We start from the raw sequence: 26,317 nt of genomic DNA, 5'->3' as shown, positions 1-26,317 counted from the left end.
ATCTTCCTGTAAACACTAACTTTGGTGTTTACACGTTTTCAAAAAGTCATGAAACTTTCAAGGTTAAAAATTTTTTAAAACTTTGTTGCTTGCCTTTTCAGAAGTCAATGAAACAAGAATTTTGACCTGACATTTTTAAGTTTACAAAAAAATGTTAGTTGCTTTTAGCCAAGGACTTTCTCAGATTTTGAGAAAATGAAATAAATACCTTATCCAAATATTCTGCACAAATTTTCTAGACGGTGTCGAAGTACATGTGAGGAATAAACTGAGTGGAAAAGAGGACAATAGACAAGATATTTACAGACATACATATATTTGACCCGTCAATCCTATTAAGAGCAATTTCAGAAGCTCAGTTTTAAATAGAAAAACATTTGATATAAATGTACTGTAACAAGGAATCCCATCAATGTAGAAAATGTGTAACAAACATAAAACAAGCACATCACATATTAATGATGTTGATATGAAAAAAAACATTGTGCACTTTACATGGTGAAACCAATATCATTTGCTTTGGTCACAGTCTGACCCTTTAAAACACACAAAATTAGTGTTGACCTAAGGCAAAGATGTCAGAGCACCATCTCTCTTCAGCTGCTAGCCACTTTAGTGGGCAGCATGCTTTTATTTGCATTGGCACTTGGTATTTCTTGCGCCACTGTCATACAGCAATTCCGTATGATGTATACTAATGAATTATAGCCAATCACTAGTCTCCACAGCAACTGTGTCTTTGTCAAGTAGGTCATTCTGTTCTGTTGGCTCCTCCTCGTTTGGATTGTCTCCTGGTGGAAGTGCGGTTTCTTCTGGCAGCTGGATACGCACCTGAACCCAAACATTTACATTGCATTCAGAGAACACAAAATGGTTAACAGGTATAATGTGGAACTGGAATGCAAAATTACCCTTAAAACATAACTTGGAACCTAAAATGATTTCAAATCAAATTCTGATTTGTATCTTGAATGCATTCAATGAAAAAAATACAGCAAGTCAACCTTTAATGATATGTTCTTGCTAGGCAGCATAAACAAGTATGTCCTTAAAAAAAAAAAAAAAAAGAGTCACTGCATGTAGTTCTATTTACCCTGACATTTCTCCTCCATGGGCAGCGCAGCCGGAGGAAAGAAGTGCAAGCCAAGAAACAGCGGCAGGAGAACACAACCTCCACCACTGACATCAGAATCAATGGAAACCATAGGATTAATGTAGTACCCTGGAGAAAGAAATATATTTTTTGTTTCATTATTTTAGTATTTCCTTTCACTTGCATATTTTGCATCATGTCCCACAGGGCTTCCACTGCTTTTTACCAATTAATTTCCATGACTTTTGCATGACATTTACATGCATCTGAGATTACTGGATTTTTCAATTTCATTTTCAATAAGAGAGCAATTTTAGGTAATTAAATATTTTAAAGCTGGGAAAAAATAAAATAATAAATACATTTCCATGACCATGGGAACCCTGGAGCCTCATTTTTGGTAAAATTATCTAAATGTTAAAACAACAATTTCTAAAATTGCTCCCAAATGCATCCTTCCTTATAAATCACGGTTCATCCTAAATTAGAGTGTAATATTAAAAAGTGCAGCAACTCCACCTACAGAATGTCCACATAAATACATAAAATTAATTAAGATAAATAAATAAATATTTGTTTCTCACTTTTGACATATTATGAAATCCATGGAATTTAGGATCATACAATCATATCTGTGTTTTATAAATAAAGCCCCTGGTTCATACTATGGCTCAAGTTGCTACAGTTTTGGTGACAAATGCATCTCAAATGCAAAAAAAGTCTCTTAAAAAGGCATTTATGAAGCTCATATCATTCATTTGTATTGGATTACACTAGGATCCACCAGACTGGAGATTCACTGACTCACATAGATGCGTGTGGGGTCAAAGGGGCATTCATTTGTGATGCTGTAGTAGGTCATGTTGGCAGGCAGGTTGCAGTGGGCAAACAGAGTGTGTCCTTCCCACATTATGGCCCTCACTGTGGCAACAGTGATTCCCACTGCAGAGGCAGCACCCAAGAGAACAGCCAAGACACTCACAATTAGTAGAAACCAACTCTGCAACAAGGATAAAATGCATTCAGAAATTAATAATACATGAACACTGTATATAATTCTATAGAATTTGAAGTGCAAGTTTTGCAGTGGCAGCAAATAAATAGCAAAAACACAAAGATCAAATGCAATCATTACAAAAAGGACAGTATTTTTGTGCGCTTGTGTCCACTTACCAGCAGCTGGTTTTTCTTGTTCTTTGAGAGAACAATAGCTGAGATTCCACCAATAATTGCCTGCAGGTTATAACATGGACAGATGTATAAGTTACAGTGTGGACTCATTCAGTGGAAAAGGTGAGTTTGCAGATGTAACTAACACACCTGCTTATTAACTCAGGAATTAACTACTATGCCTCAAACACCACGTCACTCGATCACGATCACAAACAGAAATACATTACACTTTTGTAGACAGACAAACCATAAGTCCTGCCACAAGAGCGATGACATTGGAGATGGGGTAGACAAGCTTCTTGTTCCAGGTGAACACTTTTATGTGTCTGAGCACAGCTCCGTGTACCAGTGCCCCCAACAAGAAGTTCACATGACCCACCAGCACCAGCCCCAAACCCATCTTCATCAGGATCTTATCATCCTTCAGACTGCCACAACAAAGACCTACAAGAAGCACACACAATATCAACCATAAACACAGAAACAGCGAAACATTGAAGACGAAGGGTCAGACACCAGATAAAAAAAATAAATAAAATAAAAAAAAAGAGGAAATGAGCCAAGGAATCATGTGCACCATGAAATCCAGATGAACTTCAGACCACATACCACTTACAATAATTTTTCATGAGCCATGACTTCACTAAAAGAAAGCTGTTATGAGGTGATGAGGGGACTGTCAGATATAATGGAGGAAATAGACAAACACGATGATAATTGTACACACGCACTGTATTTTTCCATCAGGATTTTTTTTTTTTTCTACAAGTATTTCCTTACACTTAAGTTATTTTTCTTCATGTCCCACAGGGCTCCCACACTTCTACCAATGAATTTCCATGACTGGTGCATGATACTTTTGTTACATTACATTACATTTGTTACAGTTGCATTTTTAATAACCATTTTAAATAATTCAAAGATCAATTTCAGCTAAAGAAATATTTTAGAGCTAGCAATGAATTAACTAAATGAATTAATAAAATATTTATTATATAGCTTGTGGACTGTGTATTTTCTACCAGACCATTACATTGAGGGAAGAAGAGTAAGAATAAATCCCCACAGAAATACTTACTGCATTGCAAAATTCAAGTAAGTTTACTTACCATTTTCATTGTAAACCTGTATGATCTTTTTCTTCTATGGTACAATTACTAAACTTTGGTCCTTATTTCATATACCCCTGATTTCAAAGACAAAGACTCAAGGCTTGTTCCAGACTAAAATGCATGTTTGCACTGTCTCAGCTGAAAATATCTTACTCTGACATATCTTAATATGTGTCATTATTCTGTCTCAAGATATACACATGTAACGTTAGGCATTTTTATAAAAACTGCTTAAATATCTTAATTTAACTAGGGCCTAGTCCTGGCTTAAGTAAAGCCCCATCTGTGAAACCGGGCCATAAAATGACAAATAAACGGTGATCGAAGATGTCAATAATCATCAATCGCAGTCAATCGCATTGTTGATATAGGATTAGAAGTCCCCTCCTTAAGGTTAAAAGAGCCTTGTTTACTCTTGTTGAATGCGCGTGCATTTTAGACAAGCATTAAGATAAGATAAGGTACTATTATCAGATTTTATTGCTGATAACATGAGTTATTGACAAGCAGATTCTTATATTTTAGTCTTTTCAAGTAAACGAGCTGTATTTGCACAGTAATCGCAAAATCTCCGCCGAGTATGGTTTGGGAATTTTGGATAGACTGTTTGATTTGGATAAACAGAACCACTGTAAAGATCCGATTCAAACGAATAGTTCGTTCGCGAACTGAACATTGCTTCGTCCAAATATTCCAAAGAGAGTTCGGTCGAATGTCAAGATTTTCAGTAAATAATGACTTGCCTCGTTTCTTACACAAAGCCATGTATAGCTTTAGAAGACCTGACGTGTAGACATGCATGGACTACTTCTATTGTGTTTCTGCATTCAGCTAAATGCTCGATATTTTCTGTCAACATTGATATGTAAAGATATTCTTCAAATTGTCTTTTGTGCTCCACAGAAGAACAAAAGTCATACTAGTCTGGTGAGGGTGAGTAAATGAGTGAACCATCCCTTTTTATAACACAACATTTTCATTAAAACGCATTATTAATAACACAACAGATATAACAACTAACGTTACGTAACGTTAGCTGAGATCTAGGCCTATCTTCCACATCGTAAATTCATGAACTCACTAGAACTAGATTACATTCAGCGAGACTTTATATGACAGCGAGGGATTTTTAGGGCAACAAATAATGCTGTGATGTATTATCAAGATAAACATGACCACACCCAGACCACGTTCGCGAGCCTGTCCATAATCAAATACTCCCTCCCACCCCATGAAATGCACACTTTAGTTATGCAAGTTAAAGTCCAACTCACCCGAATTCACCATCCTGAAGTCCTTCTTTCAGATTAAGTCATAATTAAGGGTTTAAAATGTTCAAGGATCTTCTCCTCTTACCGTGCCTCTCAGGCTGTCTTCCTCCTTCCAGTTCACCTGCGTGCATGGCCACTCCCTGTCCGCTCGCGCACCTGTCCTGACCGCCCTGCAAGTGTCGCTGTATACAAAGAAGAGGAGCCCTCAACCTACAGAGATTTTATTTTAACACACTTTTCTGGTCATTTCAGACAGATGTAATTTGTTTTTGTTTTTTAAATATGTAAATTGTATAAAAAAAACAAAAAAAAAAACAATATAATTTATAAAATTTTGTTTTTAATTTACGTGATGTCAGAATGCCGCAATGCCGGTCATAATATTGTACAATGTCAAATCCAACTTAAAAAGCAAGGCACAAAACACTTATAAATAGGCCTAAGTGCAAATACTTACAAATATAAAAAGTTTTGCAAAATACATGTTGGTACAAAAAATAAGGATTAGTTTAATTCACATTTATGAATGACAAAATGGATATTTACATCTGGAAATGCTGTCTAATTCATTATATATTTTTTTTTAAACTAAAGGATTTTATTAATTTGTTTTCTTGCGACTGCATAAAAAACCCAATCACCTGCATTAGTGTCAGTCTGTCTCCAGTCAGTTGATGAAGTAAAGCTGAACACCTGGACTTAATCGCCTGACTCTCATTAATGCATTAATTTGCACTGCATAAACCTCCTCAGAGCTTGAAGTTTTAGGAAGGTCTGTATTACAAGGAAAGTTGTGTTAATTATTCTGTGCTGGTTTTCTCTCAGGTAGAAGCTGTGGGATAGGGATGGCGGCTGTTTTTGGCGTCTTCTGTTGGTCTATAGTGTTTCTAGCGCTGCCTGTTACACCAAATGGGAATGACTTTAATGGGTACTTCACAGCATACTCTCCAGGAATCATACAAGATATCTGGCATATTCCTGCTGCTGCAGCACATTTCCTGAATGAAGATCCTCAGCCTCACAATTTTGGCGAATTTGCATCCGTGTTTCCAATGCCATATGATATACAGGCTCTTCTGGACAGAAGAAACAGTTTTTCATTAAGGATCATGAACTGTATGTCATTTAAAGCACTTCTTAATCCATTAAACCTAGTTAGTGTCTAATGCTGTCTATCTAATGTTTAATTTGCTCTAGCATCTTGGAGTGGTCCAGCGGATAATGTGTTCTACAGAGGAGATCAGTTGTATCTGCAGGTGTCTGCCTCACCTGGACCTGGTCAACAGCTCTATGTCCAGTCCTGCCATTCTTCCTCTTCTCCAAACCATGCTGACAAGCCTGAAGTTGCCCTTATCATTAACAAAGGGTAGGTCAACTTGACAAACATTATTTTGAAAACCCTTGCTCCCTGAAATTTCTTTCATGTTCACAGATGTGTGGCCTCCAAAGAGTCTTTGGTGAAGTTTGTGATGCAACAGCCTGACAGAGTGAATTTGATTGTTCGTACATCCAGTTTAAAGGCTTCTGAGGTGTGTTCAGTACTGGTTTGGATCACTGCAGTGCTGCAAACTGGCAGTAGTTTGACGTAATGCTCTCCTGTTTGCTATAGAGTTACATTCACTGCAGAGTCTATCTTACAAATATGGGTGTCACCCCTACCACTAAATTCTGCAACTACAACAAGCTGAAATCCAGGTACGTGTTTAAATCGCTTAGTCTTCGTCCAAACAAGCTTTTGGAACTTTAATTTTTTATTTTTTTTCCCCCCCCAGATGGGTAGACCTGAGTGGACAAACTTCAGTATGTGATTGTTGTGGGAGAAGGTGCAGAAACTTAATTGAGCGTGTAGAACTACCTGGTCAGTGTGGGTTTCCTTTTTTCTTTCTTCTTTTTTTACCAAGTCAGGGAAAATTCACTCAACCTCTCCCCCTTTTTTTAAAATTTATATATAAATTCAAGGCAAGTAAAGCAATACGAACATACACTTTGATTTATATGTAAAAGTGGCTGTTCCTTTACTTTCACAGTAATGCCATCAAAAGTAAATATAAAACTGAAGACCCATACCGAACAAAGATCACTCCTCCATGCGTTATGCATTCAGCCACTGTATAGTTGTGAAATGTAAAGTGTTATTGCTCCTAGAAAAGTCTTTATTAGAACTCATCCTCCACCGTCTGTTACAGTTTCTCTAGACCTTACCGCAGAAGTAAGCACCGGCCCGCTGGTATTCAAGGATCAAGAATCTGCTCCACAGGCCACACCGCTGACTCTGTCAGACAACAGCACTAAGTCCAGCCCTACAGCCAGAGATGACTCCGATAAAAGATTGATCATAGCAGGTACCTCTTTCTCTGGGAGCTCAATGCAAAATGTTGGCAAGGTCTCCCCCTGGCCTGTCCAGCGTGGTTTTGGTGGTGTGATGGTCATCAGCCAGGACCTGGAAGGTGATTTATCAATGTGGCTACCAGACATGGAGTTTGAGTTTAACCCAGTGGTGCAGATGGGGACTGGTTATCCAGAAAATCCTGATGATATAACCTTTCATAATGCTGAACCCTCTAGAAAGCTGAAACCAGATGAAAGCACTGTTGAGAGGAGTCAGGCAGTTGCTGTGGATGAAGGAAGAGTTTATGCAGGAGCTGTGGCTTCACATGATGTAAAGGACTGGTTGGACATGTGGCATCTTAATGATGTTGACCACTTGCATAAAACTCAGGAGAAACCTGTCATGACTTCAGCGGATTATCTAGACCAGCCTCAACTGCATCTTGAATCTGAATTTGACTTTACTCCAAATGACCAGCCCCTGATCAGCCCTACTCCAGAAAAGCTCTCTGAGAGCGCCAAGGATGGAGAAGCTGTCTTCAGACAGGCTGAGATTATCTTTAATAGCGCTAAAGGAGCCAAATTATCAGAGCCAGTTCTCTACTCTAAACTGAGTCTGAATCAAGCTGCAGATGGATCCAGTGTTCTCAATTATGAGGAACAGAAGAGGCCCATGATGAACAAACAGGACAAGAGGCCACAACTTGAGAAGAATGGTGAGAAAAGCCTGAAGGATGTGCGGATGGAGGATACCGCTAAAATGAAAGGCCTAGTTTCATCCCTATTGGATCAGCTGAGGTTAGTGGACTGGTTATGAGTTTTATTAAAGGTCTATCATGACATGTACTCATGTTTCTTTTTCACTTGACTATAGAAAACTGTGGACGGTGCAGTGACCTGTTTTTCATCATGCCTTTGTGTGACGTGATTGTAACCGTGTATATTGTGGAATATAAATTTAAATAAACTTTTTTTTTTTTCCTGCCTTATTAAATGCACTCTCTTTTTGTCTCAATTACTCCCCCCTCCTCCCCCAACTAAAGGATAAACCATGATGTTTTTTTGTTGTAATAGGTTTAATAAATTCTCCACTGACTGGAAAGACAATACTTATACTTTATCAGTATTTTTTCCCTCTCTCTAATTTGTTTCACTTCTAATTACCTCTTACTTATATCTTCATTACTTTTGCTTTCAATTGTGAAATTGACAATGCCAATAACATGGAATAAAAGGAAACATGTTCGTTTTAAATCCATACCAACCTGGGAAAAATATTACTAGGTTCTGTAAACTTCATAGAAATGGGTCTTCTCCAGGTGGTTTTTTTTTTTTTTTTTTTGTGTCTAATGTGCAAATAGTCAAACCATTTTTCATTACAGGACGAAGTCAGAATTATGCCTTTTACATGGGGTTTCGTGACTATCTTTAAATCTTAATGGCTCAATGCGTGCTCATCAGTGTATTTAGGGAATGACCCATGTAGCTACTGTAGAAACCATGTAGCTGTAGACGGCCGCGCCCAGATGTCGCTGTTGGATGTTCCTTTCCAAATGTGCTGTGCTTTAGGCTACACCGCATGCTCGGTGTTTTTTTTTTCTGTTATCCCGAGTGTGACCCTGGCTGCTATTTCCTCCGCTCGAGCTATAAAGTGCCCGTGCATTTCCCACGCACCCTCTTTCCCCGGCCACCACACCGTGAGTGTATAACTCACTGTTCTTCAGTACCTTTAAAAAAGAAAAAAAAAATACATAAAAAAATACAAAATAACGAAAACCTCAAAAAATAACTACTTTAAACCAAACAACGTTTTTTAAAAGGGCAAACTTTTTGTTTTTTAAAAGACAAGGTCTCAATCTACCCAGACGTTTCTGAAGCCAGTTCCCCGCGAGCGGACTCCATATGCTGTAGCTGTCAGTGCTGCCGACATCGTTCGTTTGGAGAGTAGCGTAAAAGTTTAATAGAGGATTAAGAGACTCGTTTGTTCCTCTGGTTCTAGGACACTCTTTACGCACTGTCATTTCAGCACTAGACAAACACACGAGCTCAAAGGATTGAACGACCCCGAGAAATGAACGCAGCGACGGCGGGGAGTTATCCGATGGCTTCTCTCTATGTGGGCGACCTGCACCCTGATATCACAGAGGCTATGCTGTATGAGAAATTCAGTCCGGCCGGCCCGGTGCTGTCCATCCGCGTGTGTCGGGATATGATCACGCGGCGCTCGCTGGGCTATGCCTACGTCAACTTCCAGCAGCCTGCGGACGGTAAGACATGACAGACAGCGCCCTGTCGTCCTGCGACTGACTTTAAACGTGATGTATATAGCTGACAGAATAACGGAATAATGTGTCATGCTTTGCGTTAATGTAGGGACACTGGAGGTGATGTGTAGTGTGCGCACCGTCGCGCGCTCTCTCCTGTGTGCCGTCACATGTATTTCTGAGTTAACCACATCAAGCTGTTCTTCACTCCTCTCTTCTACAAACATCTTTAACCTCTTCAACAAACCGCTTTATTCTCCTAATATGGCCTATTGTGAGAAAGTCAGGGTTTACTGACTGTGACCGTCACACCGCATTATGTCCAGCCAATATGGCAAGCTGTTTTAACATACAAAACGAACTAATATTTCAGCTTCTGGCTATTTATTTTTAATTACTTTGTTAACACTATATTTTGTTTTAGTTATGTTTTTAAAAGTGTTTTATTCATAATTTCTATTTCAATAGGGACAACACCTTATTCCATTGTTATTAGTAAAAAAAAAAAAAATTCTTGGGGATCCAATACTAGTACTTTTTTTAGTTACTAGTAATAATACCAGTAGTTGGAAGTATTTACTCCAGTTTTGTGTAGTTACTATTTTACTTTTTTAGTGCTATTTAAAAATACAGTAGTACTAGCAACTATCTCAGTTACTGTTATTTTTTCTTAGTACTTGTAGTAGGCTACTAGTATTTTATGTTACTAGTATTACTAGCATTTTACTCTTTAGTATTATTTAAAAGGTAACATAATTACTATCAATTATTTCTTACTTACTAGTAACAATCCCAATAGTTGTAAATGTCTACATTAGTGTAGCTCAAACAATAAAGCATGGTGCAAGTAATGGCAAGGTCATAGGTTTGATGGTTCGATACCTTTGGTTCGGCACTTTGGATAAAATGCTATATTCCAGTTTTATTAATCAGTAGCCTATATTGACACGTGGTTAATTTCAGCATCTTAACATCTAAGGATGTTTTTGTTGCCATAATCAAACGTAGTTTGCTCATGGGATCTGTAAGGCACTTACAATCCGTTGTGAAAAACACCATTCAAATAAACTAAATTTAGTTCAAAGTTACAAATATTAAATCAGCTTGCTATAAACTACATGCTGTATCATTTCCCTTGTTCTGAAATAATATCATCACTTAGTGATACTAATGTTGAGTATGCAGCATGGCATTGTATGTATGAATCATTTATGCCATGCACCCTGCAGGAGGACTGATATTCTGTTCTGTTGAGCTTGCCTAGTCTTGTCCATTCGTGAAACAGAGTTAGAGAAAAACATTCACACATTCTGTTCACAGTCTGTCTGGGGGAAAAATGGAAAAATTGTGAAGATTTAAATTTAAAAAGCTAGAGCCAAGCAGTCTCAATTATAGCCTATAATCAGAATAAAGAACTAGACTAGAATTGAATGTGCTGCTTGACCCACATATAGTCTAAGTGGCCTACATCTGCTATAAACCTTGATATGAGACATTCTACAGAAGCAGACCTGATCATTAGGATACGTCCATGTTTTAGCTCTCTGAAGAATGCTAGGTATATCCAGGGGAATGGTGCTTGTGTGTGTATATATGTGTGAGTGTGTTAGCCCACATTTTGCAACCTGGCATGACCTATTTGTGCTATTTAAAGTGTCATGAGGGGATAATACCATTGTGAAGCACCTTCAGCTTGGTTTCTATCAATCTGATGATTCAGATGAGACCAGAATAACTGTTAATTGGGGATTTTTATTTTTATTTTTTTGTCCTATCTTTCCTACATTTCAAATAATCTGGACAGTTTTACAACATAAGTAAGTTTTTGTTTCATTCCTTGCTGAATTCATTGTTCATTTTGGTCAGTAGGGTAAAGATTTGTTTGTTCAACCAGCACAAATTATGTAATACATAATAAACAAATTTATACTACCGTTCAAAAGTGTGGAGTTAGTATAATTTTTTGAATAATTTTTAGTATAAAAGGTTTTTGAAAGAAGTCTCACCAAGGCTGCATTTATTTGATCACAAAATCAGTAAAAACAGTAATATTGTGAAATATTACAGTTTAAAATAACTGCTATATATTTTAATGTATTATAAATGTAATTTGTTCAACAGAGAGGTGAATCTGATATATCTGTCTCCTGTGCTGAATGCTTCTTAAACATCTCATGCTCGATTTTGCCCTCCTCTTTCACAGCACAAAGGTTAAAAGGTCAGAGTTGAACTTGCTCACCTCAATTTAGTAACTCAGACTGGCGACTGATAGTCAACATGTTTACATATAAGAGACAAAAGCAGTTGGTGACCACTGTAGAATTTAAATCTGAAAGAGTATCAAGGCTTTATATTGTTTTATGCATGTTTTTGCACAGTGTGACAGTACAATAGTAGTTTACAGCACGTATATGCTCAGCAAATGTGCTCAAGCACATGGTTTGGTCTTCAGCATGCAACAGCTGCATTTGTAAACAGTTGCCGGCACTGGTAAGCTTCAGCCACACACATTCCAGTGTCTCAGCCCCATCAATGGACACAGAGCCTTGAACACATGCTGCCTGCCAGCACATTGCTCAAAGGACCCAACACTGCTAAATATAGAGTCAGTGAGGGCTACCTGCGCTGTGCCTGTCTTTTCTGAAAGGTGTGTTGACGAAACAAGCTGATAAATTCATAGGTCAGCCACGCCATGCTTCTGCTTATTCAGTGATGACAGATTACTACTGATATTGCTATTAATTTGACAGCTATATGCTGTCAGTGCATGTGCATCCTAACTAAGTTAAAATATAAATAAAAGTTTTGATCGAAACTAGAAACTGCTATATTGATGGTAAAAGGGTTGTGTATACTGTCCTGTGTTGGCTGAAAGTTGTTATTTGCAGTGGTCTCTCTCTCTCTTTCTCTGGGTGATCCCACCAGCCCTGAGCTTCATGTTCAATACAATCACACTGCAAACTGCTGAGGGCAGCAGACACAAGGCTGCTCCATTTTGTTCACCAGACATTTTTAGAGTGTGTGTGTGTGTGTGTGTGTGTGTGTGTGTGTCGGGGGCTATGAGGTTTAAAAGGAGAGAGACCCATCATAATGTATTACAATAGGTGACTGTTCCCTCATATTCCATCAATTTGATTAGAAAGTAATTTGATATTTGATAAAGCTTCTGACAAACCTTAAACCTGATATTCATCTATTTCAGTCTTCTTCAGACTTTACCAGACATACATATATATTTAATCCACAATCTCCATATATAGCAACAATATACGGAGAGCACTGGTAAGACTATAAAGAGATGGATTGTGGATTAAATATATATGAATGTCAGCAAAGGTAAAATTTGATAGGGTCAGTGCTATTTTGAAGTCGGTAAAAATGTTTTTTTTGAGACCTGGTATTGATCAAATCTAATGATATGCCTGGAGTTCTGCTTTGCTCTGCTGCCATTTCGCACCAACAATGAAAGACATTTAGCTTAAATGCTAACTGTTTGTGTGTCTGTGTGTGCGTGTGTACCTGTTTTTCTATTCAGGTGGGGACTTAAACCTGAATACACACAAACTCATGGGGACTCATGTCACGGTGGGGACCTAAATTGAGGTCCCCACGGGTAAACAAGCTAATAAATCACACAGAATTAAGTTTTTTGAAAATCTAAAAATGCAGAAAGTTTCCTGTGAGGGGTAGGTTTAGGTGTAGGGTTGGTGTAGGGCAATAGAATATACGGTCTGTACAGTAGAAAAAGCATTACGCCTATGGAGAGTCCCCACAAGGATAGCAAACCAGACATGTGTGTGTGTGTGTGTTTAGATGTGTTAAAACAAGGTAATTCTTAAATATACAGATCAAACTAAAATATCTGGGCAGTAGACCTTAATATCTAAAGTTTAGTGTAATGTTTAGATGTAATAATTAGATTAGTTTCATGGGGCTTTCTATGATATGCTAGCATTAGCACAAGCTCAGCTAACAAGTTTCAAGCTTGTTTGTTGTGGTCAATATGTATGAGTTAATATGATGCTAACTAAACACACACACTATGGATTGAAATATATAATTAATGAATAATTCAGAGACTTATGTTGGTTATGGCAAGATTTCATCCTCTAGTAGGCTAATTATTAGTAGTTTATGTGCTGAGGTAGAAGAGCAGAGATGTCTTATGTCTCATGTTTTTGTGGTTTCAGCGGAAAGAGCTTTGGACACAATGAACTTCGATGTGGTCAAAGGAAAGCCGATCAGAATCATGTGGTCACAAAGAGATCCGTCACTTAGGAAATCTGGGGTTGGAAACGTCTTCATCAAAAATCTGGACAAGTCCATTGACAACAAGGCCCTATACGACACCTTCTCTGCTTTCGGGAACATCCTGTCCTGCAAGGTGAGAAGTGATAAGTGACTTTTAGATCTTTGGAAGCTGAAATTAATACATTTATGTATTTATTTTAATTTAATTTATGTACTGGGCTGCCCTCCAAAGGTAAAACACAGTATAACTACACATCTAGTCAAAACTAAGGTGAATGAATAATATTGATGTAATAAAATATTGTTAATAGAAATTAATGATATTTAATGATATTTGATGAATGATATTTCTTTTTTTTCTCCGTCAGTTCTTGAAATGTCTGGAATCACAAACTGAATTGTGATTCATTATTATCAATTTTCCTAGTTTCTGTTAATAAAGATTAAGTTTGAAAGTTGAGAACCACTGTTTCAGATTAATATTTGACTATACCGTGTTGTATAACTATTTGGATATACAACATTTATTTGTTTCTTAAAGGCAAAAGGTGATTTTCTGTATCAATATTTGCAACAAATTTGAAAAATAATGTCGTTCACACAAACAGTCTGAAATAACAATTTGTTATTTTTGCTCATAATATATTAGTCACAGAAGAATGTTTCTATATTTAGTGTTCCTCTTTCTTTAATAGTTTCACCATTCAAGCAATAAATCAGGCATTAGATTTTATTAACACATATTTCACACATCAGAGAAGCTGTGGTAGTTCAGCTGTATAAGACAAAAACACTCTGTAATCTGATTCTTGATGCTGTCTCAACAGGTGGTGTGTGACGAGAACGGATCTAAGGGTTACGCCTTTGTGCATTTTGAAACTCAGGACGCAGCCGACCGCGCCATTGAGAAGATGAATGGCATGTTGCTGAACGACCGCAAGGTGTGAGTGTCCAAGCACAGTCATGTGACAGAAAGGAGGTCCATTGATATGTTGATTGACAAAGACAGCGTGTAGGCCTAGTTGTCAGTGACTGATGTTACAGTGAAAAACATTGGGTAAAAGTTTGTTGACCAATCAGTTTCAAAGGATCAGATTTATATACTCATGTTTTTTTCAAACCTATATATATATATCTTTCTTAATTTTGTGGAATACAAAAGAATCTCTTTTTCGTCCGTAAAATTAAAGTTAGTGGGATTTATCATTAATTTGGACCCTTCTGACTTTTATTGTAATATATCTTCTTCTGGTCTTCTAGCATGTTAGTGCTTATAAGTCTGTTTGTCCCTGCTGCAGCTGTTTTGTGTCTGTGGTTGGTCTGCAACTGTCAGTATTGCATTTCTGCATCAGTCACGTTTCTGTCTCCACTGTTTTTTGTAGGTTTGTGGGGCGTTTCAAGTCCAGAAAGGAGAGGGAAGCAGAGATGGGTGCCAAAGCCAAAGAATTCACCAATGTTTACATCAAGAACTTCGGCGACGACATGGATGATGAGAGACTGAAGGAGCTCTTTGATAAATACGGTGAGTTTCAGAGTATAAACAGATGTGGTTGTGGTAGCCTTGTAGTCTTTTTATCTGAAGATTTTGTTTCTACCCGCAGGTAAAACACTGAGCGTGAAGGTCATGACTGACCCCACAGGGAAATCTCGTGGATTTGGGTTTGTGAGCTACGAGAAGCATGAGGATGCTAACAAGGTACAGTGAATTTGTACAACCCGAATTCCGGAAATGTTGGGACGTTTTTTACATTTGAATAAAATGAAAATTAAAAGAATTTCAAATCACACGAGCCAGTATTTTATTCACAATAGAAAATAGATAACATAACAAATGTTTAAACTGAGAAATTTTACAATTTTATGCACAAAATGAGCTCATCTCAAATTTGATGCCTGCTACAGGTCTCAAAATAGTTGGGATGGGGCATGTTTACCATGGTGTAGCATCTCCTCTTCTTTTCAAAACAGTTTGAAGACGTCTGGGCATCAAGGTTATGAGTTTCTGGAGTTTTGGTGTTGGAATTTGGTCCCATTCTTGCCTGATATAGGTTTCCAGCTGCTGAAGAGTTCGTGGTCATCTTTGACGTATTTTTCGTTTAATGATGCACCTATAGGGCGAAAGATCTGGACTGCAGGCAGGCCAGTTCAGCACCCGGACTCTTCTACTACAAAGCCATGCTGTTGTAATAGCAGCAGTATGTGCTTTTGCATCGTCCTGCTGAAATACACAAGGCCTTCCCTGAAATAGACGTCGTCTGGAGGGGAGCATATGTTGCTCTAAAACCTTTATATACCTTTCAGAATTCATAGTGCCTTCCAAGACATGCAAGCTGCCCATACCGTATGCACTTATGCATCCCCATACCATTGGAGATGCTGGCTTTTGAACTGAACGCTGATGACACACTGGAAGGTCTCCCTCTTTAGCCCGGAGAACACGGTGTCCGTGATTTCCAACAAGAATGTCAAATTTGGACACTTTGAAACAAATTTGAAACTTTGAAACAGTCCATTTTAAATGAGCATTGGCCCAGAACACGACGGCGCTTCTGGACCATGTTCACATATGGCTTCCTTTTTGCATGATAGAGCTTTAATTTTGTGTTTATTTGTGGATTGTGTTTACCAACAGTGGTTTCTGGAAGTATTCCTGGGCCTATTTAGTAATGTCAATGACAGAATTATGCCGATGAGTGATGCAGTGTCGTCTGAGGCCCTGAAGATCACGGGCATCCAACAAGGGTCTTCTGCCTTGTCCCTTACGCACAGAGATTTCTCCAGTTTCTCTGAATCTTTTGATGATGTTATGCACTGTAGATGATGAGATTTGCAAAGCCTTTGCAATTTGACGTTGAGGAATGTTGTTTTTAAAGTATTCCACAATCTTTTTATGCACTCTTTCACAGATTGGAGAGATTCTGCCCATCTTTACTTCTGAGAGACTCTGCCTCTCTATAGCTAATCATGTTACAGACCTGATGTCAATTAACCTAATTAGTTGCTAGACGTTCTCCCAGCTGAATCTTTTCAAAATTTCTTGCTTTTTCAGCCCTTTGTTGCCCCCGTGCCAAATTTTTTGAGACCTGTAGCAGGCATCAAATTTGAAATGAGCTCATTTAGTGGATAAAAGTGTAAAATTTCTCCGTTTAACATTTGTTATGTTCTCTATGTTCTATTGTGAATAACATATCGGCTCATGTGATTTGAAAGTCTTTTAGTTTTCATTTTATTCAAATTTAAAAAACGTTCCAACATTTCTGGAATTCAGGTTGTATTATGATTTGCTCATAATGCAAATCAGCTGATGCTCAAACATGTTTAAAAATAAGCATGGAAATGACAGCAGTGATGCACTGACATTGTCATTGAACATTTATGGGCTAGATAGATGGATGGACTGACAGATACATGAACAGACAGGTGATTTATTGTAATGATATTTCTGTCTCAGGCTGTGGAAGAGATGAATGGTACAGAGCTTAACGGTAAGACGGTGTTTGTTGGCCGAGCACAGAAAAAAATGGAGAGACAAGCAGAACTCAAGAGGAAGTTTGAACAGCTCAAACAGGAAAGAATCAGCAGATATCAGGTAATGAACTGCTGTGTTGTGTCTTTGTGTGTGTGTGGTTGTGTTTTCAGTTAAAACAATAATTTGTATCAATCTGTGTGTATTTTGTGTTTACAGGGTGTAAACTTGTATATCAAGAATCTTGATGACACCATCGATGATGAGAAACTTCGTAAAGAGTTCACTCCTTTCGGCTCCATCACCAGTGCCAAGGTGGGTCAAAGGGTGACTGTTTACAGTCTATTTCTGTTTGAGCACTTTGGGCAAATTCCAAACAACATTTTTGCACCATCGAAGGGCACAGTGGGAAGGGGATGGTATTTGAAAGTGAGCAACCGAATTCCTTTTGATGAAGACCACAAGGCCATTAGAGAAGGGTACATTCGTAGGTCACTTCAAGGAAGAATTTTGTTCATCTTAAAGTATTTTTTGCTGTTTATGATAACGTGATCCTGAGTGACACAAGGCCATGATTTATTTGAAAAATTTAGGTAATTTAAGAAATTCAAACCCAACAAGCATTATTCCTTACATATTTACATTTTTACAAATATTGTCATATTTGTTTGTTTTTAGTAGACGGTGTACAAGTTGAAATCAATTTGAAGATGCAAATAGGCTATATTTTATCCAGTATTTTTTTATTTAACCTGATGGAAGAAAGAGGTGAGATCTTATATATCTTACTGTAGGTGATGCTGGAGGAAGGCAGGTCCAAAGGTTTTGGCTTTGTGTGTTTCTCCTCACCTGAGGAGGCCACAAAGGCCGTGACAGAGATGAACGGGCGTATTGTGGGCTCCAAACCACTGTACGTAGCCCTGGCCCAACGCAAAGAAGAACGCAAAGCTCATCTGACCAACCAATACATGCAGCGTATCGCTGGCATGAGGGCCATGCCTGCCAACGCTATCATCAACCAGTTCCAGCCTGCCGGTGGTTACTTTATGCCAGCTGTGCCACAGGTGGGTGAGATCCAAAAGTCTTAGACAACACTGACAATCTGGGATTTAAATTTGAAAATGTAATTTAGATATTTTAATAATTTTTTACAAGACCACACTGTATATTATGGAAGGCCAAAAAAAAAAAAAACTTTGGTAAAGTATAATTATGACATAAAAATAAAAAACTGAGATACCCAGTCACAATTATGACATAAAAAGTCAAGATTATGAGATACTAAGTCATAATTATGAGAAAAAAATGTGATTAAAAAAAATCATGAGATGCTACGTCATAATTATGAGATTAAAAAGTATTATGGCACAAAAAGTTGAAATTATTTTATTTATATTTAAGTTTTATATTATATTAATTTATATTAAAGTTTTTAATAAATAAGTTAAGTAATTACTTATTAAGTAACTAAGTCATACTTGACAAAAGTAGAAATTTTATCTCATAATTGTATCTCATAATTATCACTTTTAGTCATACATTCAACTAATGTCATGATGACTTTAGTGTATAATTTTTATAATGTATAATTTTGACATTTGATCTCACAATTTCAACTTTCCATAAATATGACTTTTATGTCGTAATAATGAATCGCAAATAAAGTTTCTTTTGTGGCTGAAATGGACTTTCATAGTATATCAATAAAGATAATAAATCAATAAATACACAAGGGCTCTGAAGTAGTAAAAGGGTCCATTAAATGATTAATAAATTTCTTTTTAATGCATCACAGGCCCAGAACAGAACAACATACTATGCACCAAACCAGCTTACCCAGATGCGTCCGAACCCTCGCTGGCAGCAGCAGGGTGGCAGAGGTCAGGGTGGCTTCCAGGGCATGCCCAGCTCCTTGCGCCAGCCAGGGCCCCGTGCCAACATACGCCACATGGCCCCCAGCGCTTCCACCCAGGGCCCACGCGGGATCCCCACAGGTGCACAGAGAGTGGGTGAGAAAACCCACCCACTACTGACGCAATGCCCTGTTGTCACAAACTTTGACCTGTTTTCCAGACCCAGAAAATTTATTTTTAAGTTATATTTCAAAGATTAGTATATTTGATAAACAACCTGTCCTCCAACCAATACGCCCGTATAGGTCGTTTGTCCAAATCCCTGAAATACGACCCATCAGAGCGTATGCTACAATTGCGCCCCTATCGGCAACAGGACATTTTCATATTAATGTTTTGTACAATTTTATCTGCGTCATAGTTCAGGTTTCGTGTAGCTCGGTTGGTAGAGCATTGCGTTATATGACGATATGTAATTACGTGATCATGGGTTCAATCCCAGAGAACGCACGCGCTCATAAAATGTGCACTAAAAATCATTTTGCATGATTCCTGTAAGGGATAGGTTTAGGTGTGGTCATTCGTACGAATTAGCCATCTAGTAAAATATGTACGAATACTGTGAGATCGGTGTAAAAAGTCCACATATTGCATTTAAATAAACACGCATTTTGATTGGTAATGACAGTCATACATCATTTCATGACGACAGACGCAACACGAGACTGTCATTATTTTTACACGCGCTAGAGGGCGCTTAACTTTAAAACGTAAATATAGGTCGTAATAAGGGCTTGCACAAACGACCTATAGGGTCGTTTTTTGTTGGAGGACAGGCTCTTGATAAATGATGTCACAAAGATTATTATTCAGGTTTTAGTTAACAATAATAATGTTTATCTATTGGTTCTAGTTGACCTGATCATTATGTAATTCCATTGAAAACGTCACAAACTACACATTTGATTACAAGTGAGTTTGGTGATCATTCTGTCCTGACCATAGCTGTCAGGGTTGGGGTGAAGGGATGAGGCGAGGACTCGTGCAGGAGAATATTTTTATTATTCAATAAAAGCCCAAACAAAACAAACTACCCCGTAGGGGAAAAACAAGGCAAGGCAAGCACAAGGACACATCTACAGGAATATAGATGACGAACTGGCACAGAACATCAAACACAAGGAGATTATAAAGGGAGCAAATTAGGAGGGTAATGAGGAAAACAGGTGGGGTAAATAACAATAATCAGGAAACAAGATGGGTGGGTTCAAGACAATTGACATGAGAGCACATGGCACACAAACTAAGACAAAAGCCATGTGCTCACAAAACAAAAACACAAGCACATGGCCAGCAACACAAATCACCAGCCATGTGCTAAACAGGACGCGAACACGCAGCTAATGAGAATACTCATAAGCCGCGCGTTCACACAAGACATGACAACATGAAAGCATGCAGCCAATGAAAAACAAGCTGTGTGCCACAAAGCACAAGACATAACATGAATGCACGCAGCCGATAAAAACACGAACTGCGTGTAACAAAACACAACATACGCGGACAAAAGAGCGCGTGGCCAAGCGAACTCGAGACCGCACACTCACAACGAGACAGAACATGGAGCGTGAGTGTCCGAACCCCGACACAAAACCGAAACTCATGACATGAGTGCCGGGATCCGAACACCACGCTCCAACACGAAACAAGGCACGCAGACAAGGGAGCGCACCGAGCCGCGCACCCACATAAAACAGGACAAGACGGGAGTGTCAGGGCTCTGTCACAAAACCATGAATAACACTAGACCGAAGTGACAGAACCCTGACACTACCCCCCCTCAAAAGGGACGCCACCTGGCGTCCCTAAAGAGGAACACCAAAAACATGACAGCACAAGAACATAAACATGACAAGAAATCAAAACACAAAACGAGGGGAGGGAGGGAGGGGAGCCAAGCCAGCCAACAGGACAGCCCAGAAAATAATAAATGGGGCCAGGGAGGGTTGAGCCAGGGAGGCTCAGGCAGTTCAGGAGTCCCGGCCAGGGGCCAGGGCGGAGCCGAAGGGACAAACCAGGGGGGCTCCAGCCAAACAGGAGCCCTGGAGGATGGCCAGGGTGGGGCCGGAGGGACGAACCAGGGAGGCTCAAGCACGTCATGAGTCTCGGCAGGGGGCCAGGGAGGAGCCGGGGGTTTGGGCAGAGCCGGCAGAGCAAGGAGCTTGAGCTTGGGCGGAGCCGGCAGGGCAAGGAGCTTGAGCTTGGGCGGAGCCGGCAGGGCAAGGAGCTTGAGCTTGGGCGGAGCCGGCAGGGCAAGGAGCTTGAGCTTGGGCGGAGCCGGCAGGGCAAGGAGCTTGAGCTTGGGAGGAGCCGGCAGGGCAAGGAGCTTGAGCTTGGGAGGAGCCGGCAGGGCAAGGAGCTTGAGCTTGGGAGGAGCCGGCAGGGCAAGGAGCTTGAGCTTGGGAGGAGCCGGCAGGGCAAGGAGCTTGGGCGGCTCTGGGACAGCCCCTGGGCTGGCAGCGGGCTCCTGGATGGCCTCCAGGCCCTGTGGGACGGAGGGAGCCTTCCTCTTCCTCCTCCTTAACATCAGCCTCATTGTAGTCCAGGTTGTCCACTTCAATAAGAAAGTCGCAGGCAAAGTCCCTCATGTCAGCCCCCTGCTGACAGAAATAGCGAGCGTTTACTTGCTGGACCATTAGCTGGCGGGTGGACAATCCGGTGGTGGGAGATGGAAAAAGGAAGATACCCATCTCTGCTGAGTCCTCTGTTGGCCAGTTCGTCCTGTCAGGGTTGGGGTGAAGGGATGAGGCGAGGACTCAGTGGTGCAGGAGAATGGGCTTTTATTGAATAATAATAATAATAATAAAAATAAACAAACTAAACCAAACTACCCCATAGGGGAAAAACGAGGCAAGACAAGGCAAACACAAGGACACATCCACAGGAATATAGATGACAAACTGGCACAGAACATCAAACACAAGGAGATTATAAAGGGAGCAAATTAGCAGGGTAACGAGGAAAACAGGTGGGGCAAATAACCAATAATCAGGAAACAAGATGGGTGGGGTCAAGACAATTGACATGAGAGCACATGGCACACAAACTAAGACAAAAGCCATGTGCTCACACAAAACAAAAACACAAGCACATGGCCAGCAACACAAATCACCAGCCATGTGCTAAACAGGACACGAACAAGCAGCTAATGAGAATACTCATAAGCCGCGCGTTCACACAAGACATGACAACATGAAAGCACGCAGCCAATGAAAAACACAAGCTGCGTGCCATAAAGCACAAGACATAACATGAATGCACGCAGCCGATAAAAACACGAACTGCGTGCAACACAAAACACAACATACGCGGACAAAAGAGCGCGCGGCCGAGCGAACTCGAGACCGCACGCTCACACAACGTGAGAACATGGAGCGTGAGTGTCCGAACCCCGACACAAAACCAAAACTCAAGACATGAGTGCCGGGATCCGAACACCACGCTCCAACACGAAACAAGGCACGCAGACAAGAGAGCGCGCGCACCCACATAAAACAGGACAAGACGGGAGTGTCAGGGCTCTGTCACAAAACCATGAATAACACTAGACCGAAGTGACAGAACCCTGACAATAGCTTTAATGTTATTTATTTCTTTCCACAACTAGGAGGCACTGGCCAACCGATGGGTCCCCGCCCGGGCATGGGGGTGACGACTCCACGTGCTATGCCCCCATACAAGTACGCCACCGCCATACGAAACACTCAGCCTCAGGTCGTGCAGCCCATTACTCTGCAACAGGTAATATACAGACATATACTGCACGTAAATAAAAACTACACCCTTTAATTCACTGATACATACTTTTAATTACAAAGGTATAACATGTCTATTTTTAGTTGTAAACAGGAATAGAATACTTTCTTGTCATAAAACATTGGCATGTAAAGAACAGTCATATGGGCAAGGTTTAAAGAATAGAATTGCACAATACATAGGTACCATATGTTCTTTTTTTTATTTAATAGTGTTGGCTGACATTGGATATAGATTAGTCACAATTGAATATTTAATTGTGCATACTCATTCATTTAGATGACCTTTTCCATCATCCAATGACTAAAAAACTAATTATTTTCAGTATTTTATTTTTAATTTGTATATATTTTTTTAAAGAATTTTAATATTGGCAATTAATCAGTAAACTTGAAAATTGTTGACTTTTCAGAACAGAATGTTAATATTGTGCACTGTTAGAATTAAGATCAAATTCTCATGTTGTGGTTTACTGTGTTCTTCAGGCTCAGCCAGCTGTTCATGTGCAGGGTCAGGAGCCTCTCACTGCCTCCATGTTAGCTGCCGCTCCTCCTCAGGAACAGAAACAGATGCTTGGTGAGATGAGGAGGCTGTAAGCACATTCAGCCTTACTAAACATATTCTTACACTCCAGAGGACATTTTTGCGCATTATAGTTTTATGTGATAGTTCACCCAAAAATTCTGTCATTTGCTCACCCTCAAGTTGTTCAAAATCTGTGTGAATTTCTTTCTTCTGCTGAACCGAAAAGAAGATAATTTGAAGAATGTTGGTTACCAAACAGTTGCTAGTCCCTGCTGACTTCCGTAGTATGGAAAAAAATACTATGGAAGTCAACCAGAACTGGCAACTGTTTGGTAACCAACATTCTTCAAATTGTCTTTTTTTTATGCTTCACAAAAGAAAGAGTCTTACAGGCTTGGAACAATCTGAGGTTGAGTAAATGATGACAGAAGTTTTCAGAAAATTGTGGTGGGCTATCCCTTTAATTACGTTCTTATTTTATTCTTCCCTGTAGCTATTTCTAATTGTTTCTTGTCTGTCTTACACATGCCTGTTTTGTTTTCCCTCAGGTGAGCGGTTGTTTCCTCTCATCCAGGCAATGCACCCCAGTCTAGCTGGGAAGATCACAGGAATGCTGCTAGAGATCGACAACTCTGAGCTGCTGCACATGCTGGAGTCCCATGAGTCTCTGCGCTCCAAGGTGACAGCCGTTAACTACGATAAAAGCCTCCAGTAACAGACACTAGCTCTGCTTTTATATGCAATAATGGGAAAACGGCACAAGCTTTTAACAACGCAAAGCTTATTGACTAAACCAGGGACTTAATATTATGCGCTTATTTATTAGGATTTATGCATTGCCCAGCAAGGACGGTTCCAGAGATATAATAAATAAATGACAATGGCGTTTTATCAGCTTATTAGAGGCATGAATCTCTGTGGCGAAGATGGTTTGGGCATTGCAGGACTGATGATTTATCTCTGTTGTCAGGTGGAGGAGGCTGTCGCAGTGCTTCAGGCTCATCAGGCCAAGAAAGATGCCACACAGAAAGTGGGAGTCACCGCTGCGACTGTAGCTGCAACATCATGACAAGTAACTTTTCTTATTATCAGTAGTATTATAATTTCCATGCTTGTTGTTAGGCTATTTACTTGAATGTTTGAAATTATTATAAAAAGTGATTTTTTTTATTTGAAATTGTTTTCTGCAGGGTGAAGCTGAAGTCTGAAGAGAGATCACCACTGTCTGGTGTTGTCTGGTGGCAACCAATAAGAACACAAAAAAGAAAACAAGAAAAAAAAAGAAAAATACAAAATGATACTTGAACATAAAGAATACAATTTTGTTGCAGGGCTTACATTTTTAACTCTGTAATGATTTTTATCACCTAAAGTTAATTTTAAAAAGAGGCTGTTCTGTGAGGGAAGAGCCTCTGTATTGTGGCCAGGACTGACTTTTTCTATGAGGAACTGGAAAACTTGGTTCTTCAGTGAGCTGTGTGTTTGCTGCTTTGATTGGACCTCACTTGTCCCATGACAATAACCCGAGTGGTGTGGCACTCTAAATAAAGGGATGACTATTTAAAACGAAATATATCGTCTTCTTGTTCTTTATAGCAAAGACAAAGGCCATTTTACAGACACGTTTTATCCAAAGTGACTTGCACTACAGGAACAGTCCCTTTATAGGTTAAATTTTCTGCTCAAGGGCCCAGTAATAACAGAAGTGTTAATAACATCCCATTTCACCTTTAACTTGGACTAGTCTTATGACCAAAGCCATTTAATTCCAGTTTCCATCCTCTGAAAGATGATGTCTGTATCAAAAGCTCCATAAAAGTACATACACATACAGCTATCATATTTAATAGGTCTATTATTATATCAAGATATATATCACATAAATCATGAACACACTACATGTAAAAATAGTCCTATAAGTAATAACACATAGAAAATTATACATTTTAACCGATCGACGGATGATGCAGTCATCACAGCTCTTACTCACCTGGACAGGGGAAACACCTGTAAGAATGCTATTTGGATTTCAGCTCAGCTTTTAATACAGTCAGCCCACATAAACTGGTTCAAAAGCTAAGCAGTTTGGGTTTAGGCAGTTCACTGTGCACATGGATACTGGATTTTAGCAATAGACCCCAGAAGGTCAGGATGGGAGATCTCACATCTTCCACACTCATCCTGAACACTGGCACACCACAGGGGCATGTTCTCAGCCCGCTCCTCTACTCCCTCTTCACCAATGACTGTTCCCCCATTCATCCTACAAATACCATCGTCAAGTTTGCTGATGATACCACCATAGTCAGGCTGATATCAGACAACAACGAGACAGCCTACAGTGAGGAGATTCAGCATTTCACAGAATGATGCTCCTACAGCAATTTGGATCTCAACATCAAAAAGACCAAGGAAATAATTTTGGACTCTGCCCTCTTCATACATTGAGAGGAGGTAGAGAGGGAGCTTTAAATTCCTTGGATTGCAAATCTCTGCTGACTTCACCTGGTCTACGCACATCTCCCAGCAGGTGGGGAAGGCACAATAGAGACTTTACTTCCTCAGGAAGTTGAAGCATGCCCATCTCACGCAAAACCCGCTGACCAACTTCTACTGCTCAGCCATAGAGAGCCTGCTAACCTATTGCTACACGGTGCGGTTCTCCAGCTGCACAGAAGAGAACAGGAAGGACTTGCAGTGGGTAGTGAGGGCAGCTGAGCGTGTCATATGTTACTGCCCATACTCTGTGACATCTACACTGACCGACTTCAAAAGAAGGCCAGACGCATTTTAAAAGACCCCTCTCACCCTGGACATCATCTGTTCTCCCCTCTACCTTCGGGGAGAAGATGTAGACTAATATAATCAAGAACAAACAGACTGAAAAACAGCTTCTTTTCTCTGGCAGTTAGATGCTTTAATTATAATTCCACTTCCTTCCAGGACTTGTGCAATAAACCCCTACCCTAACAAAGTTCAATAATCCTTCCCCCATTAGATTACTATACTGCACTATTACATCTTGCACTACCTCAGCGTAATTATATTCTTATATTTATATTTTTGTATGTATGTCTTTGTCTTGAATGTTGCTGTTTGTTTATAATGCCTACTTGTCTTGTAAACGTTGTTTATAAACACTATCATACTGTTTGTTACCTGCGA

At 39.6% G+C, this 26,317-nt stretch overlaps 4 protein-coding genes across 9 annotated transcripts; 2 read left to right on the top strand and 2 right to left on the bottom strand.

Moving 5' to 3' along the window:
* Nucleotides 1–112: 112 nt before the first annotated feature.
* tmem54a (transmembrane protein 54a) lies at nt 113–5,427 on the bottom strand. Of its 4 annotated transcripts, none has more exons than XM_058750259.1 (7): nt 5,107–5,217; nt 4,735–4,831; nt 2,514–2,710; nt 2,267–2,326; nt 1,902–2,093; nt 1,094–1,222; nt 113–831 (listed from the first exon to the last, which is right to left on the bottom strand). In XM_058750259.1, exons 1-7 carry the CDS (start codon nt 5,131–5,133, stop codon nt 703–705), a joined length of 831 nt encoding a protein of 276 aa, XP_058606242.1. In that variant the 5' UTR covers nt 5,134–5,217; the 3' UTR covers nt 113–702. The 4 variants fall into 4 exon arrangements, with proteins under 4 accessions (XP_058606242.1, XP_058606243.1, XP_058606244.1 ...); XM_058750260.1 differs by lacking the exon at nt 5,107–5,217 and adding an exon at nt 5,291–5,427 and having other exon boundaries at nt 114–831; XM_058750261.1 differs by having other exon boundaries at nt 117–831; nt 5,196–5,214.
* Nucleotides 5,404–8,021, top strand: zpcx (zona pellucida protein C). The gene is made up of 7 exons (XM_058750256.1): nt 5,404–5,765; nt 5,847–6,015; nt 6,082–6,178; nt 6,259–6,344; nt 6,422–6,507; nt 6,836–7,775; nt 7,852–8,021. Exons 1-7 carry the CDS (start codon nt 5,495–5,497, stop codon nt 7,871–7,873), a joined length of 1,671 nt encoding a protein of 556 aa, XP_058606239.1. The 5' UTR covers nt 5,404–5,494; the 3' UTR covers nt 7,874–8,021.
* A 621-nt stretch (nt 8,022–8,642) lies between these two features.
* On the top strand, nt 8,643–24,723 carry pabpc4 (poly(A) binding protein, cytoplasmic 4 (inducible form)). Of its 3 annotated transcripts, none has more exons than XM_058750254.1 (14): nt 8,643–9,244; nt 13,432–13,625; nt 14,320–14,435; nt 14,875–15,014; nt 15,094–15,188; nt 16,944–17,081; nt 17,178–17,273; nt 17,753–18,022; nt 18,754–18,952; nt 22,479–22,612; nt 23,113–23,203; nt 23,701–23,831; nt 24,123–24,224; nt 24,343–24,723. In XM_058750254.1, the coding sequence occupies exons 1-13, from the start codon at nt 9,049–9,051 to the stop codon at nt 24,219–24,221; spliced, it is 1,899 nt and encodes a 632-aa protein (XP_058606237.1). In that variant the 5' UTR covers nt 8,643–9,048; the 3' UTR covers nt 24,222–24,224; nt 24,343–24,723. The 3 variants fall into 3 exon arrangements, with proteins under 3 accessions (XP_058606237.1, XP_058606236.1, XP_058606238.1); XM_058750253.1 differs by having other exon boundaries at nt 18,754–18,967; XM_058750255.1 differs by lacking the exons at nt 24,123–24,224; nt 24,343–24,723 and having other exon boundaries at nt 18,754–18,967; nt 23,113–23,219; nt 23,701–23,834.
* LOC131523690 (formin-2-like) lies at nt 18,984–22,466 on the bottom strand. Its single transcript, XM_058750264.1, has 2 exons — nt 21,558–22,466; nt 18,984–21,471 (listed from the first exon to the last, which is right to left on the bottom strand). The coding sequence occupies exon 2, from the start codon at nt 21,405–21,407 to the stop codon at nt 20,652–20,654; it is 756 nt and encodes a 251-aa protein (XP_058606247.1). The 5' UTR covers nt 21,408–21,471; nt 21,558–22,466; the 3' UTR covers nt 18,984–20,651.
* Nucleotides 24,724–26,317: the final 1,594 nt, after the last annotated feature.

Source organism: Onychostoma macrolepis, chromosome 17 (genome assembly GCF_012432095.1).
Source record: "Onychostoma macrolepis isolate SWU-2019 chromosome 17, ASM1243209v1, whole genome shotgun sequence".
NCBI lineage: Eukaryota > Metazoa > Chordata > Actinopteri > Cypriniformes > Cyprinidae > Onychostoma > Onychostoma macrolepis.
The sequence above is the reverse complement of the archived record's forward strand: the minus strand, read 5'-3'. Positions and strand labels throughout refer to the sequence as shown.

Coding starts and splice junctions, on each gene's coding strand:
- tmem54a (XM_058750259.1), bottom strand. CDS start 5,133: ATGTATTTTGCAAAACTTTTTATATTT. Junction 2,327..2,513: donor CTCTTGTGGCAGGACTTATG/GTTTGTCTGTCT, acceptor TATAACCTGCAG/GCAATTATTGGTGGAATCTC. Junction 2,094..2,266: donor ACAAGAAAAACCAGCTGCTG/GTAAGTGGACAC, acceptor TCCTTGTTGCAG/AGTTGGTTTCTACTAATTGT.
- zpcx (XM_058750256.1), top strand. CDS start 5,495: ATGGCGGCTGTTTTTGGCGTCTTCTGTTGGTCTATAGTGTTTCTAGCG. Junction 6,016..6,081: donor GCCCTTATCATTAACAAAGG/GTAGGTCAACTT, acceptor TCATGTTCACAG/ATGTGTGGCCTCCAAAGAGT. Junction 6,508..6,835: donor TGAGCGTGTAGAACTACCTG/GTCAGTGTGGGT, acceptor CGTCTGTTACAG/TTTCTCTAGACCTTACCGCA.
- pabpc4 (XM_058750253.1), top strand. CDS start 9,049: ATGAACGCAGCGACGGCGGGGAGTTATCCGATGGCTTCTCTCTATGTG. Junction 13,626..14,319: donor GGAACATCCTGTCCTGCAAG/GTGAGAAGTGAT, acceptor CTGTCTCAACAG/GTGGTGTGTGACGAGAACGG. Junction 17,274..17,752: donor GCTCCATCACCAGTGCCAAG/GTGGGTCAAAGG, acceptor ATCTTACTGTAG/GTGATGCTGGAGGAAGGCAG.
- LOC131523690 (XM_058750264.1), bottom strand. CDS start 21,407: ATGAGGCTGATGTTAAGGAGGAGGAAGAGGAAGGCTCCCTCCGTCCCA.